We start from the raw sequence: 16,195 nt of genomic DNA, 5'->3' as shown, positions 1-16,195 counted from the left end.
TCTGGGGGATCTGTAGGGTGGATGGAGCAATAACGTTTTATAATCATATCTAAGGTCGCCAGCATTTCTAGCTTGTAAAGAAAATGCATTTCAGTCTAGCCTTGTTTTTAACCTAACCTTTTGGGTGGGGGAGGAGAGAGAGAGAGAGAATATTTTGTATTCTGGCAGAAAATTTCCTTCAGTTTTACAAAGCACACACTAGTCTCCTTGAAATGCCCTTATGTTTGCTATTGCAGCAACCTTTGCCTCCTCACTGCAAGATAAAGCTGTGTCACAGGTAATAATGACAGCTTCACAAAGCTTCATTCATAAAAAGCTGATTGGAAAAAGTCTTTCTTCCACTATCTCCTTCAGATGAGAGGCTTGATGCTGTGCCTTCCTGGAAATATATCAACTCCACACCTGAAAAGGATGGCATCTCACTGTTTGCCACACCTGTAGCATCTCATTATTTGCCAGGTATTGGAGCACTGATAAAATCTCCCCTGGCTCATTCGACAAAATGTGGCTCCATCTTTCCTCTGCTCAATGGCCAGGATTGGTTTTATGCCACAGACTTGATTAAATGTAATGGGGAGGAGCTGGGAGGTTGCCAGTGGGGAGAAATTGAGCTTGGTGTATCTCTTTACTCATATGTTTGTAGGACATCAGAACACAAATGTGTTTTAAGAAGGAAGGCAGAACAAATGGTGGAAAACTATTGTCAGAAATAGAAAATGAGGATTAAGACTTGAAGGAAAAGTTTAAAGCCCAGATGTATTGGCGGGAGGGGGAAGAATTTCTGTTGATAAGAGCAGTCACTGGAAAGTATCTCTGACACCATCTAAGAGTAAACACCAGAGGCCAGGAAAACAGTTATATGTGGCCAAAATTTTAACTAGGGGATCCCTCAAAACTTTTCAGCCATATATGCAACAGTCCCTGGGTAAAATACTTCTCATCCCCTTAGACAATTCTTGCTTTCCCTTCCCAAAACCCATCAGTTCCATATTCTTCCCACTCCCAAATCCATCTATCTTTCCATCTCCTCCCCGCCTGATGTCTCACGAACGCCTGCACCCCTTCCTCCCCAGTACCTCCTCTTGGGGGCTCCTTTGCATGGCAGCTGTGGTGGTGGTGGTTTTTCCTGTGGTAATAATAGTGGCTAGCAGGATGCCCTGAAGTCTCTGATAGTAGGGTGGTTGTTTGGGTGATAATGGGACTATGCTGGTAGTGGTCTGGGTTGGATGATGGGCAGCCCTGGCTTCTTAATTGGCAGGTGTCCTCTGATTGCTGGAGGTCTCCGCAGTTGGTGTGTAGGGTTAGGGAAACAGGTGCCCTTTGGCTGGTGTGTGGGGAAAGAAAGCTCTGGGCTCCATTCCATTGGGGCCAGGCAGGAAGGCACTGGTAGGGGAGAAAGAAGTCTGGGTGCTGTGACTACAGGACTTCCACTCTACATCAGAAGCTTTGCCCCACCTTCTCTTGCCCAGCCCTAGTGCAGCTGGAGGAGGTTGAGAAGACTGTGTGGAGCATCTCCTGTGCTCATTTAGAGGCACTAGTGGGTGACTCAAGAAGGGAGCTTGAGATATCTTAAAAGAGACTGACTTTCAGAAAGCTTTGGGTACTCACCCTCTGAAAGTCAGGCCCTTTTAAAATGTCTCAAACTGGGCATCTAACAATGGAAGCACCCAAAATCACTAGTCACATTTGGAAAATGTAGGCCTTACTGAAGAAAAGGAAGAGCTAAGTAAGCAGGTCCACAGGAAAGACAGAGACGGATACTTTTCAAATTTGCAGTAGGACTCTTCATTAAATGTTATATGAATAGCATCCATGGTTATTCAGGGTGGCTCTCTTCCCCCATACAAAGGTTTATGAGACTATTACAGCCTTTAAGCTAACACAGCTGAGTCTTTCAGCTCAAGCAATAATAGCTCATGGGTTTAGATCCAGAGGTCCCTCATTTAATGACCCACCCAAGGGTATTGTCTGCATTAACTCTACAGTGGCGGAAGGAGAGAATCCAAACATTTTCAGACAGAAACAAGGGGATTCTCTTAACAGGCCGGATCCAAACCCCAGTAAAATGAATGGGAGTCCTTCCAGGGACTGCAGTGGAATTTGAATCAGAAACAATATCCCACTGATTCCCCAGATGATCACATTGTTTTTGAGGGCACAGCCTTCTGTGTCCAAAAAGGAAGAGTGGAAAAGAAATAAAGTTTCATATTCGTGTTGTTTGAAATTCCAGTGCTGCCTTGGTGTATCTTGGAGATAGCCTGTTCCAGCTGACTCCTCTTTTTTTGTTTCCTTTTCCTTAATGGCTGATTTCAAACCTTTTTTGGGGGGTGGGGGTGGGGGAATAAGTCACACTTTGTGTGACTTGTGACACTGTACAAGAATGATAGCAACAAAGTTTTAGCAGCAGCTACTTTGGGGGCAGAAACAGGGGGTAGATACTATTAATATCAGCAACATTTGGTTCTTCTTCCTAATGTATTCTGCATGTGCTGGCTATTTGATTGTCTTAGCTGGTTTCAGATGAGATTAGGAGGGAAGATATTTCACAGTTCATTGAAATGTTTTCATTTTCTTTTTTCTTTCTTTGTTTGGACGGCTGTTTGTAGACAAAGACTGAATATCAGAAATAGAATTCTTTTTTCATCACAGTTACAAGAAATGTTTTCATTTGATGTGGCAAAATAAAGCAAGGACATTATTACAACTGTGGCCCAGTCTTGTGGTCTGATGGTCATATTGGACAGATGTAGCCAGATTACGGCCCTGTTCTGAGCCCCTAGCTGTCAGGGACTAGGTTTGCATATGGAGACTGCATTCTAACCCTGGAGAGGCAGAGACTGGGAAATTCTGCTTCACCCTTAGGCAGCCCATTTGATTACCATTTGCAGTAGCAGTGAAAGGCTGCAAAGGGTGTTGCATTCATTCCTCTTTGTCTGGGGGCAGGTGAGTAGGAGCCCAGGATACTTCATGAAAACTGGGCTTGGAGTTAATAGTGTGGATAAAAAACAGGAAGAGCCCAACCCCAGAAAACCAGTTAACAGGCATTTGCAGTGCACTTTCCATAGAAAGAGCTTGACAATTCCATGCTGTATTCCATACAAAGCATTCTGTCAGTGAGAGCCCAGGATCAAAACTGATCTAGTTTTGTAAGTACTGAACAAGATGACTCCTTTGTTCTATGTACAGTTGCTCTCTCTCTCTCTCTCTCTTGCTCTCTCACTGAGAAGATCAACAGAAAGTGACCAGTTCCCAGGAAGCAATCACTGCTCAGTCTTGGTTTCTGGCACAGTTTGTATGACAGCTTATGAAAAGCACAGACCAGGGTTGAGTTACATTGGCAAGTCTCTATGGATGCTTTGAGATGCTGATTGCCTGCTCCTGCCAGGTGCTGAGCACCCTCAACTCCTACCGAAATAACTGGGAGATGATATGCAAAGCACCTGGTAGGATCAGACCCTAGCTGCTAAAATCATGCATGCACACACATACACAAGAACTATGTCACAACTGTAGCTCTCCTTTATGCTTCTTATGGCATCATGAGTAAAAATAAAGACACTGCAGTCAGGAATTAGCTGACAGTTCTGGTGATAATGCACACGGCAGAACAGGATCTACTCATGTCTCATATTGACTCTGCCACTATAATGACATTAAAAACTTGCTTTTGTCTGTAATTTGAACAGCTGTAACTCAGACACACAAGGATCAGGTACAGGGAGAGTGCAATTTTACACAATTGCTTTTATGACTCCAAACACTCCACGGTATAGAACATTTATTGCTTTCATCATAACTTATTGTTTTCTTCTTTCTTTGCAAAATTAGATTTGCATAAATTATGCTTTTGCCAGGCTTTGCGGGAAGAAAGAATGAGTGAAGGGATGAATCAAGGCGTAGAGCAGTTATATTGTGTGTGGGATCATTGGATGGAGAGGGTTTTTTTCTCCCCTTTCCAGTTGAGGAGAGCTGCTGTGTCTTAGTTGTTCAAGATAGTTTGTATTTAGTGAGGAGAGATTGTAGTGAAGGTGTTGGCCTTGAACTCAGAAGATCTGGGTTTAATTCCTGGCTTTGCGAAGTGATTTTCACTGGAATTGATCCAAAAGTCATTAAAGTCAATGACGGTTTTTCTACTGACTTCAGTGAGCTTTGGGAAAGGCTCTTAAATCTCTGTGCCTGAGTTTTCCATCTGTAAAATGAGGTTAACAACATTTCCTTTCTCTCGCCCTTAGTCTACGTCCACACTGCCCTACAATTCGGACTATGGGGTATGAATAACAGTATGCACCAAAATGCTCTGCTGTAACTCCCCCGTGTGGACCCAGCAGGTGCAAACTAAAAGATTCCTAGTTTGCGATAATGTAATCCTATTTGAAGAGGGCGCCTGCAGCATCCACACTGGGGGAGTTCAGAGCAGCACATTGGCACGCACTGCTATAGACACCCCCCCCAGTCCAAACTGTGGGACAATGCAGATAAACCCTTAGTTTATCTTATTCATTTAGATTATAACGTTATCAGAGTAGGTCTATGTATTCATACATTGCCTAGCACGATAGGGCCTCTAGGATTTCAAAGGAATCCAGAGAAATAAATAAAATAAACAACATGATCATGATCAGATCCCAAGGGTGAATACTACCCTTTTCTCACTGCTGAAGAAATTGTTCAGTGATACAGAAGATCACAAATGAATGTAATTTGTAACACTGTAGAGAGGGTGCTCCAAATAAAGTCATCTATATTTTTCACAAAATGTAGCTGTTTCCCGTCAACATGTGAGCTTGCCTGTAATTTGTAGTTTTCATATCTCAGAGACTGAGAGACATTTTTATGGGATAGAAGATCCTGCATATCAGAGTACTGTGCACACAACTTAGTGTATATAAATGTTGCAGTGTGTTGGTGCGAACATCTTTTTCCCTTACAAGTCAAAGAGCAATAGAGGGGAAATTCTTGTCTGTCAACATATCAATTTATTTCTGAGGTGCTCATCCCCTTGGCTTGTAGGCAGCTAAATTTCTAGCTTCAGATATACTCATGCAGCTTTATTCCACCTTTGTACCACCCATCATCCAACCCTAGGGCGAGCCTGGGGCCAGTTTGCTCTCCGCACAACATAGTGCACCCTCCAGACAGTGCTAAACTGCCCCAGCTGCTAAAAGCCTTTCCACCAACCTGAGATTGTCCCCAGTGCACCCTAGGGGGCAGGCGAGAGGGCTGTTGTATCTATACCACCTGCGAATGCCCTTATGGCTGAGGATTCCCCAGCCAACCGATCAAGCAAGCTTTCCAGATGTTTCGCCCTGCCAATGAGGTGCAAGTAGGTGGAAGGTGTGTCCAGGCATACGTCTGGTGAAGCAGAATTGGGCTCCTTTATGTATAATGCATTTTTCAGTATTGACATTAGTTTAATCTTGGCCACTAAATCTGTCATAGTGTTCAAAATCTTTTTTCCCTTTTCCTTCTTTTACTTTATGTAATCCTTTCCTTCAAAGTGCCATCCTCAGAAACAATTACCTGCAAATGTGTGCATACGATAACCTTACTGATCATCATTTCATAAACAACATTCAGCCTTTAAACTTAATTGAGGAATAAATCATTGGATATAGTTTAGCATCCTCCAAATAAAATGAAGGAGAATAAATAGCCTGAGTTTTCATCTCTTTGTGGGAATTTTATTAAGGGAATCTAAAAAAGAGTAATAAACCTTGAAAGGCGTGAAATAGGCTGGAACTGATGATAAGTGCATGCCCATGAGTCACCTCTGTTGAAAAGTTAGGAGTCATCCTAAAACGGGTCCTTGTTTCTTTGTGCTGTGTATAAAGGCCGGTTGCCAGAAAAAGATCATTTTCTAATGTTTTCTGCTCCAGAAGTCTACAGGCAGCATTGTGAATATAAAATACCAAAGTGGTCCCAGCAAACATTAATTAAGTGATCCTTTGGTAAAATGGAAGCTGGACGTATAGGTCATTGAGGTCCTTTAGTCTTATAATATATTGGGAAATGGTGGAATATACATGCAGGTGCACACTAAGAAAGCATTAGTGTGATTACATATCACAAATCAGCTCTCCCGCCAGTTTTACACTGGTGTAACTCCATTGACTTCAGTGGAATGGCTCCTGATTTAGGCCAATGTCAGTGAAATTAGAATCAGCCCCCTAATCTTCTTCAGGATAAATAAGATGCATATTCTCATTAAAGTGAATGGGAGTCACACAGGTAACTTTTATTAATGTTAATGAGAGTGATTCATAAAAATCCAAATGTCTTTGTTACACTAAGAAATGGTGATAACTTCATTATTGCCATGAAAAGCTTTTCATGCTAAGACTGCTACAATACGAAAATCATATCAGTCTGCATTTAGTAACTAAGGGCCAAATTGTGTAACACCAGTATGCCAGTAAATGTGTTCCTCTGTCTTCTTAGCTGCACTGATATCAAAGGCTAAATGACCCACATCCTTATGGTATTTCCATGGTGAAACAGATCATTCTGCCTAGCACCTTTGCCATGCACCCCATTGATTTTTTTTGACATATTGTGGATAATTGTATCTTCAGCGACACTCATGTTTGAGTGTGTGATACAGAAACAATGGAAAGAGACTAATTAGACTTAATATAAAAGGGGTTACTTTTCTTGAAATGAATTCTGCCTTTAATAACATAAGTGATATGGTCAGGAAACAGCCTAGGAAAAACATTAATAGCCCCTGAAAATAAAGGAAAGAGACAAAGAGGCATTTTTTAGTGATATGAGCACAAGGCTCAGAAATAGAACCTTCTAAATTCTAATCCAAATTCTTACATTTAGGGCTTGTCTACATGGGGTCACCCAGGAAAGTTAATCCAAAATGACTCAAAGTGAATAAATTCCAAAATGAATTAAACTAAACTGAATTAAGTCCACTTTAATTCTGAATGAAAGTGTCTGCACAGGGGTTTAATGCATCTTAAAACACTTGGTTAATCTTGATTTATTTTCCTGAGTGTCCCCATGTAGACAAGCCCTTACTCCCAATTGACAAGCCACTGTGAAGTCCAAATTTGCTACTTAGCCTGGGTTCCCCAGTTCATGAGTGCCCAACGTGAGATGTCTTTAGCTTGATTTTCAGAAGTGGGAGCACCATCCGATCCCATCGCTGAAAATATGAATTGTGGGTGATCAGCATTCCTGGAAGTCAGGCCCAAAGAGTCTCCAGGAGAGTAGGTATTGTCCATTAAACCCAGTGGAGCTGTACCCACTGAAGGGCAGGCCTGATATATTTTTTACAACTGACCTAATCAAATAGGAACAAAACTATGGGGAATATATTTTTCTCTGTGAAAAATAATATATTTAAAACATACACTTCTTCTGTAATTTCAAACATGATGTTAGTAAATTTGCTGTAACTTGTTTAGAGAGGGTTCCAACACAATAAAGAATGATGAGAAGACAATTATGAAAAAGGTATCTAAATTATGGTTTAATTGTATTCAAGAAGATAATAGTTAGGATTTTGAAATATAGACTCCTGCCACCATCATCAATATTTTAGGAAGGGTTAAAGCTTTTAAAAAATACATGTTTCCCAGCGGCTGAGCTTCCTATTCCCGAACTTCCTTAATGTTCCTTTGCTGTTAGAGGACTTTGGTCCCATAGATGTCTCCTGGCTTCTTTCCTTTCAGGAAGTCCTGACTCCTGCTCACAGTTTCAGTGGCTCCTGTTTCCTCTCCTCCTCCTTGTTAAGTAGCAGCAGCCCACAGTGGCTGGCTCCTCCTCCTTATTTCCATCTGCTTCCAGAGGTATCCAGACTTTCTAGTGCAAACAATGAGATGGATGGATAGAAACATTAAAGAGATGCCAGCAGCAAGTTACCTGCTAGCTCTTACTTCAGTTGAGTGAACTGGACTCAAAGGACTTAAAATTTCATTTGCTTAAAATGGCAAGTTTCCCATAACACCAGCAATTAAAGTGCTTCGTTATATCCAAGGCTCTTCACAGACACACACAGAGAACCTACATTACAGGAGCCTAACTGGGGGCTGTGTGGGCCAATGGGCCAAAATATTGCAGAGAGTAAAATATTCAGAGAAAAGGAAAAATGCATTGTCCAATGCAGAGATCCAGCTAAGAATAAGGCAGAATGGGAGCAATGCAGAAACTCAGAAGATTCACATAGAGGCAGAGAGACAAAGGTAGATGAATTGGTGATTCTGCCATTTAAAAATCTTCCTTTTTCTTTCAGTTCCCACTCCCATCCCCACTCACACAGTGGGTTTTTATATTGGAGCCACCAGTGTCTTTAAAAAAAAAAAAGACTACAAAATAGTAGGCAAGATCCGTGACTGGTATAAATTGGCATAACTCCATTGATTTCATTGGCCTAATGCCAGTTTATGCCTACTGGGGATCTGGCCCAATATTATGTTATCAGTGTGTATACTATGTGTCACCCCAAAAGAGAACAAAGTGCCCCATTAACTAATATACAAACACTATGTAGGGATCACTTTCCTCACCACTGACATTTATCAGTCTCTGGATTGAAACATGGCAGGTGTATGTTTCTGTAGGCAGAATGCAGTTAACTGAGTTAGAATTTGGACAGAGTTAACACTCTACTCTTATCAAAAATGCCATGGGGGCAGGTAGTGACTACAAATGGTCACATCCTCTATTTTACACATCATTCAACAAGGGCATTTGGACAAAGCATCCATCTATCATGTGTGTGACCTTGGAATCATATGCTTATAGGGCCTGATCCAAAGCCCATTGAATTGACATCAATGGAAAGACTCTTAATTGATGTCAGTGGGCTTTGGATCAGGTCCTGGGTTCCTGCAGCTGCTTGGCTAAATGCCCCTTCATGATTCTCCAACTGTAAAGGGCCATTGTAAAGACTCGTGATCTGAGATAAGCACAGATTTTCTCCCATACAAATAATGGTGCAAATGGACAATAGATTTAATTACTGACAAAAGTTCTTTCTTAGTAATAAAAACAATTTTCTCTGCAGAGTTCTTTTTTTCCTGCAAATATGTACCTCCCTTCTTATTTATTTATTTATTTTGTCCATCTCATTCTCAATCTGTAAACACTTGGCACCTCTGTTTAGAACAAATGGTGTTTGAAAGCCGGGGGGACCTCAGATTGGCACAGAGACAAGTGCCCTATCCAGGTGCCATGTCACATTCTCAAGCACTGAAACAACCTTCCTTAGGCAATGGTTTTGCTATGTTGACATTCCCAGAAAGGAAACCTTCAATAATAAGATCAGAGTCCTTGAAAACTCAGTGAGAGATGTCACCTATATAAGGGACATTCAGTGTAGGGAGGAGTATGAGCCTGATCCAAAACACATTGAAGTCAATGGGAGTTTTTCCATTAACTTCAATGGTCTTTGGATCAAATCCTAAAAGAACGTAGGTAAATAAACACATAGATTGTGTAAAATATAAACAGCTCTCAGCTCACCGTGCAGCCGCTCCGGCCTGGCCTGCTCCTCCTCACCCTGCAAAGAGAGAGGTGTCACTTCCTGGGTCCAGCCATATACAAAGTGTTTCCATATCCTCCCCTATTAGCTGAGAAAATGTACTGAGTCATCTCTTCCAGCCTGGAGAGTCATAGGTCAGCAACATGGGGGCTGATGAGACCAGTAGTTAGTTTCCTGCTTAGGAAATATTTAATTCACTGTGGCATTGATTGTTAAAGTTATAGCTATGGGAAAATGGAATGACGTGTTAATGCGAGATTACAGGCATCCATTAGTGCCTCTCTGTCAAGTCTGTGTTTTCCTTAAGCACCTTTCACCGTGGTAGCTAAGTGCATTTTGAACTGTAAGCCATCATTATTATGGAAGTAACAGAACAAAAATTGCATGTCTTTATTTTGATTAAATATTATTAGCATTGGTATTAGTGATAAATTGACAGAAGTATATGTTATTAATAGCTAATCAAACAGTGTAGTCTGAAAAATGATGATTTACAAAATAATCAGTGTTTGAACTATGTAGGCACGGAGCAGGTGTAAAAGGCCTGAAAGCCATCTAGTATGTGGGCTGCTCCTACACGACACAGGTGCTATTGCAAAGCTCAAGCCTTCAAAAATCCCAAATCAATCTACAGAAAATCAAGAGATTGGCTTAAAAATCATGCTGTGGTTTTAATAAATAAGTAAATGTTGGGGTTCTTTTCATTTTCCTTCTGGTTTGTGAGTCTTTAGGATTAATTCATTTCACGTGTTCAAGCTTTTCTCTGTAACCATGAGGGTTATAAACGTACTTTTTTTTAAGTGAAAGCTCAGGTTCCCACATAATCTGTGGAGTCCAGCAACTGAGGCTTAAAGAAAAATACCACATGTTGTGAGGTTTGTGAGAGTTGGTACCACTGGTTCTGTGAAGGAAACCTCAGACTTCCCCAGCTAATCTTCCCTTAAGGGGGCTGCAGTTCCCCTTGTGGGACTGACTGGGGATTTGGCCACAAGATAAACAAGATCCCTTGGGATTCTCAGAGGCAGGTGCATCTATTCAGAGACCCCTGTGCAATGCCAATCAGCCCTTATCACAACAAAGCTCTAATGGAGCTGGGTTGCCAAGGGCTCCACACCTGGCTGCTCCCCTGGGAACAGTTCATCACCCCAGAAGAAGTTCCACATTGCAGAGGATGAAACCAGCCAAATCAAGGCTGACAATAGAGACAGCACTAACATAGGCCTTGTCTCCTTCTTGGGGGAGAGAGATAGTTCAGTGGTTTGAGTGTTGGCCTGCTAAACCCAGGGTTATGAGTTCAATCCTTGAGGGGGCCATCTAGGGCAAAAATTGGGGATTAGTCCTGCTTTGAGAAGGGGATTGGACTAGATGACCTCCTGAGGTCCCTTCCAACCCTGATATTCTGTTCCATGAGAAAATTTGTCTATAGCAGTTTAGAGCTGGTTTTATTAAATCGGTGCAATACCTAAGTGTAAATGGCCTTAATTTGGTATAAGAGTGAATTATTTTGAGCTTAATTTGATTCCTTACTGGCTGAAACTAAATTCATATAAACACTAAACCAAAATGCAAGTGTCCATGAGAAGGCTTTGCACTGATTTAACTCAACTGGTTTCTAAACCCGTCTAGTCAACTCAGTGCCATTTGTCTTGCAAAGACAAGGCCTTACTTGCAAAATGTCTCATGAGGATGAAGGGAGGCAGAGGTGAAAGTAAGCCAGTACGGTCTGGTACGGCATACTGGCAAGAGCTGGTACACTGTGCTGGACCGGACCAGCTTCCTCAGGCTGGCGCTTTAAAGGACTCAGGGCTCCCTGCAGTGGCTGGAGCCCCGGGCCCTTTAAATCGCTGCCCAAACCCCACTGCTGGAGCCCCGGGGTAGTGGTGACAGAGCTCCGGTGGTGATTTAAAGGGCCCACAGCTTCACTGCGGTAGCAGCAGCTGGAGCCCTGGGCCTTTTAAATCTCCCTGCGGCTCCCAGCTGCCTGTGCAGCTGGGAGCTCCGGGGGTGATCTAAAGGCCCCGTGGCTCTCAGCCGGAGCCCCAGGGCCTTTAAATCTTGATTTAAAGGCCCTGCCGCTTCCGGTTGAGGCCACGCCTCTTTCAGTTGAGGCCACGCCCCCGCTCAGGACTCTGGCATACTGGTAAGTCCTTTAAGTTACTTTCACCCCGAAGGGAGGATACAATGACGTAGAGAGTGATTGCTATCAGGCCCCCCACTACACCCCAGCCGTGTATTCTGAGCCCATAGAACACCCAAGAAGAGGAGCGGAAAAGGGGGTAACAGTGCTGTCCTTCCATGCCCCCTGAGAGACAAAGCAAGATCCCTGACATCTCTGTTCCCATAGACGGAGGCAACAATATAGTACACAGAATATAGCATACCTGGTCGTACTGAAGATGTGGTGCCTCACTGAGGTGTATATTACTACAGAGTAACTACATTCAATTTCATGTAATACAACTGTGAAAATGGCTGATAAATTATTATAATTACACATAAAAAGCCAAAATACACAGCATGACTATAGGTGGCCTGCTCAAAAGCTCTCAGGTTGGCCTAACTCTCTGAAGTCAGTTGAAGTAGGCCAGTGCTAAATGCTTTTGCAATTCGTGCTCCAAATGTCTGCTTGTACTGGCCTTTTTTAGAAGATGTCCCCACGGGCTCAAAATAAGATGCTCTACGTTACTAAAATAAGATAACACTGAAAAATGTCTCACGTGCCATCCTAGCAATGTCATCTAAACAATTAGTCCGTTGCCATTCTATACACATACGCCTCTGAAAAGTTATGGAAAGACTGAAATTAGATAAAATTAGCAAGAAGAAACTGCAGTTATACAAATCTGACTCTGTATATTTCCATTTGCCATTTTTTCTTTTACAACAGGTTGTGATCTCATCCCAGTCCAGTACCTCAGATGGGGCGATCCTGAACCAATAGCAGCGGTTGTTTTTTCCTGTCTGGGTTTACTGGCCACCCTGTTTGTTACCGCTGTATTCATCATGTACCGCGATACCCCAGTTGTCAAGTCATCCAGCCGAGAACTCTGCTACATTATTCTCGCTGGCATCTGCTTGGGTTACTTGTGTACTTTCTGTCTCATTGCAAAGCCCCAACGGATTTATTGTTACCTTCAAAGAATTGGCATCGGTCTGTCCCCAGCTATGAGTTACTCTGCCCTAGTAACTAAAACCAATCGCATTGCAAGAATTCTAGCTGGCAGCAAGAAGAAAATCTGTACAAAGAAACCTAGGTTCATGAGTGCCTGTGCCCAGTTGGTTATTGCATTTATATTAATATGTATACAGTTAGGCATAATTGTTGCCCTTTTCATAATGGAGCCACCAGATATAATGCATGATTATCCAAGTATCCGAGAGGTCTACTTGATTTGTAACACCACCAACTTGGGTGTCGTAACTCCCCTTGGATACAATGGATTATTAATTTTAAGTTGCACCTTTTATGCATTTAAGACCAGAAATGTCCCGGCTAATTTCAATGAAGCAAAGTATATTGCCTTTACAATGTATACCACCTGTATCATTTGGCTGGCCTTTGTGCCCATATATTTTGGTAGCAACTACAAGATAATCACCATGTGTTTTTCTGTAAGCCTGAGTGCCACTGTGGCCCTTGGGTGCATGTTTGTGCCAAAGGTGTACATCATCCTCGCTAAGCCAGAAAGGAATGTACGCAGCGCGTTCACCACGTCGACCGTGGTCCGCATGCATGTAGGGGATGGAAAGTCATCTTCAGCTGCAAGCCGCTCAAGTAGCCTGGTCAACCTATGGAAAAGAAGGGGATCGTCTGGTGAAACTCTAAGGTAAATTTTGCGAATATGGGAGTGTTTGGAGCAATTATGGTCTTCTGAGTGTGGAATAATACTAGTGGAAGGAGAAATAGGAGCCAATTTAATTTACTTCACCTCTGCACTGAGATGTATTTCACCTAGGATGGGCAGATATGGGCTCCTGTGTTATCTCAGTTTCATGGTAGGTCTGTTTCAGGCAAAAGGCTACCTATGGGTGAAGACCATTTAGAGTAGCAAACCAAATATAAGCAAGCATAATTACTAGGTTGAAAGCATCAGCTGAGTCAACTGCATATGTGTTAAAGAGAGGGAAATAAGATCGTAACCCCCCCCCCAAGAAATATAAATGATTGCCTTTTCCTGAACGTGTTCATTCGAAATCTCTTTCACTCTGGTGAAAGTCATAGCCACTAACATACTGTATTTATATCTAGTCACAACCGTAAGACAACAGAAGTGCTGCTAAAGCTACATAATCAGAGGTGAAGCTATCAATATAAATTCGGTCGTTAATGGCAACTCTTGAGCCTCCAGGGATTTATTTCATGTGACTATTCTACCTCTTCTCTACCATTCTCTTATTTTCCTTTCTCTTATACTCTCTTCCAATCTTTACTCTTTTGCCCTCATCTACCTTCTCTCCTTTTTCCTGAGATCCTTCTCTTTTTCCATCCTCTCAATCTCCTCAATTCCTGCTGTCAACAGGTTACACTCTTGCAACCGTACTTTGTCCTGTCACTCACCAAGTAGTACTTCCCAATGAAGCATTTGCCCTTAATGGTCATCAAGAAAAGATGCATATTCAGGGCACAAGAATTTGTAGGTGAACAGCAGAAGCAGAAGCCCATCTTTAGGAGGAGATACAGTCTAGCTTGGAGATAAAATAGGGAAGGTTCACTTACTTCTTTTGGTCCCTACCACTTGTGGCATGGTTGCAATGGGACTGATTTCAGCTAGCTAAATGCTGCTATGTGGGAAAAGACCTGGCTATGTACAGGTGCAGAAAACATACCTTTTCATTACTTAGCTATGTTTGTATTGCATTGAAATTACAGAGGGACAAATTCCATTCCACATTGAAATAAATGGGAGCCAGGGCATGCATTTTAGGGCTTATGAATTGGATGCCTTCACATACGCAGCGCCAAAGCCTGTTGAAATCAGTGGGAGTTTGCTTCCATATGCTTCTTCATGCACAGGTAGTAATCAGGGTCAAGTACACACTTGTACCGGTTGGAAGGAGGTACAGCCTTTGCCAGAGGCTTTTGTCACCTCAGTTATTACAGTGTACTCTGCGAGGTGACCACTTAAGACCACTCTGAAATTTCCACTAATGCAGGCTGTGCCTGTCAGTATAGGCTTAAAGAAAGAAATATGTTACACGGGCACACTGTGATCAACACTCGCTTCCAGTTCATTTCCAGTTCATTTGCAATTTAAGATGTGAGTTTTAAATGAGTTGAAACATGGGTACTTCAGATAGAGGTTCTCTCCATGCAATACCTGGGCAGTTGAGATCATCCGAAGTGCTCAAGCTAACAGCTCCATGGTTTGTCTGTAAGGGGTTGGAAGCAAATGTTCTCCATGAAAGAGCCTCAGCTGTGGAATATTCTTCCTGCTTTGGATCATTAGAGTCCAAATGTGTTCAACTTCAGGTCAGGCTGCAAGGCCTATTTGCTCACCCAGGATTTTTCTAAGTAGCAGGGAGTGGCAGTTGGTTTGGTTTGGTGGAAGCTCTTAGTTTTAGGGGAGATCCAGGTGGAAAAGTTTGTTGGACACTGACCTGAAATTACTGTTGTGTTTTTAACGGTTGATACACATGTGCCCTGAGCATTGAGTTCTAAAAAAAAAACCCAATAAACCAGTAATTTGTTCTTCTTTATTGTTACTATTTTGCTGGTAGTGAGCTTGGCTCTGTACAGCACTCAGAATGCAATGTACATATATACAAAAAGCATGTGCCCCCAAACTATCAGATTGACCTATCTGTTTGGTAGGGTAGAAATTAACAGCAAGTCCATTTAATCTGAATTCTAGGGGGAAATAGTTCCTTTATTTGTGAGGAGCATGGATAAATGACTCCTAAAATAAATGAAAACAGACCCTCAGGTGATCCCAACTAGAATAACTCCATTGAGCTCAACAGAACTATGCCAATTTACAGCAACTGAGAATCTGACCATGAATTAAAAAAGTCCATTAATCCATCAAAAACTTTCTGTGGGTCAGGCCTTTTTTATACTTTTTGGGTTTGCATTTTAAATAGTAACATTAAATTCATAGGGTAAATTTAAGATTCCACTCCTGAGTCTACCGGATCTGATGTCATCTCCAAGGTGGAACAGAAAAGCTTTCTCAACTTTAATTCTGCCCACTATACTATATGAACACCATTTTATTTAATGGTCAAACACTTCTCAATAATAATATGGTGTATAAAGTAACATATTTCAGAGAATAAATCAGTACTATGCTCAACTATTTATTTGGAACCTATTCAAGTCAACACTAAAGTACTTGCAATCAAAGAAAATATGCACCAGAACTACACAACATATTTAAATAGCATAGAGGGGTTTTATTAAAATGGGGAGTGAGTCATTGCTGAGTTTTTAAGGAAACATGCTATTTAAGTCACCAGTGCATGGAAGGGCCCCTATCATTAACATTTTGCTTCTTGACACTAATTTATACCACAATGTAGTGTTCCATCAAATTATTGTCAAACAGATAATGCCATGGCTCCATTCAAAGCTTTCACGTCAGCTGCAAAATGACAGATAAAGAGACTGCTCTTGTCTAAATAAAGTAGTACATCTGTTAGAATCCTAAATGACTTTTTGCATACGGTGCTGTTCAATTCAAAAACTCAGAAATACTATGGCTA

General features: G+C 41.9%; 1 protein-coding gene across 2 annotated transcripts in view; it reads left to right on the top strand.

Annotated features, from left to right (window-relative positions):
* The window catches only part of GRM5 (glutamate metabotropic receptor 5), a 330,163-nt gene that overhangs the window by 283,490 nt on the left and 30,478 nt on the right, over positions 1–16,195 (top strand). For both annotated transcript variants that reach the window (XM_084632778.1, XM_084632779.1), the window contains exon 8: positions 12,381–13,320. In XM_084632778.1, coding sequence (XP_084488904.1) covers positions 12,381–13,320 — 940 coding nt within the window. The remainder of the gene's footprint in view (positions 1–12,380; positions 13,321–16,195) is intronic.

Source organism: Lepidochelys olivacea, assembly GCF_965140295.1.
Source record: "Lepidochelys olivacea isolate rLepOli2 genome assembly, chromosome: 1".
NCBI classification, from domain to species: domain Eukaryota; kingdom Metazoa; phylum Chordata; order Testudines; family Cheloniidae; genus Lepidochelys; species Lepidochelys olivacea.
This window is presented reverse-complemented; position numbering and strand designations above follow the sequence as displayed.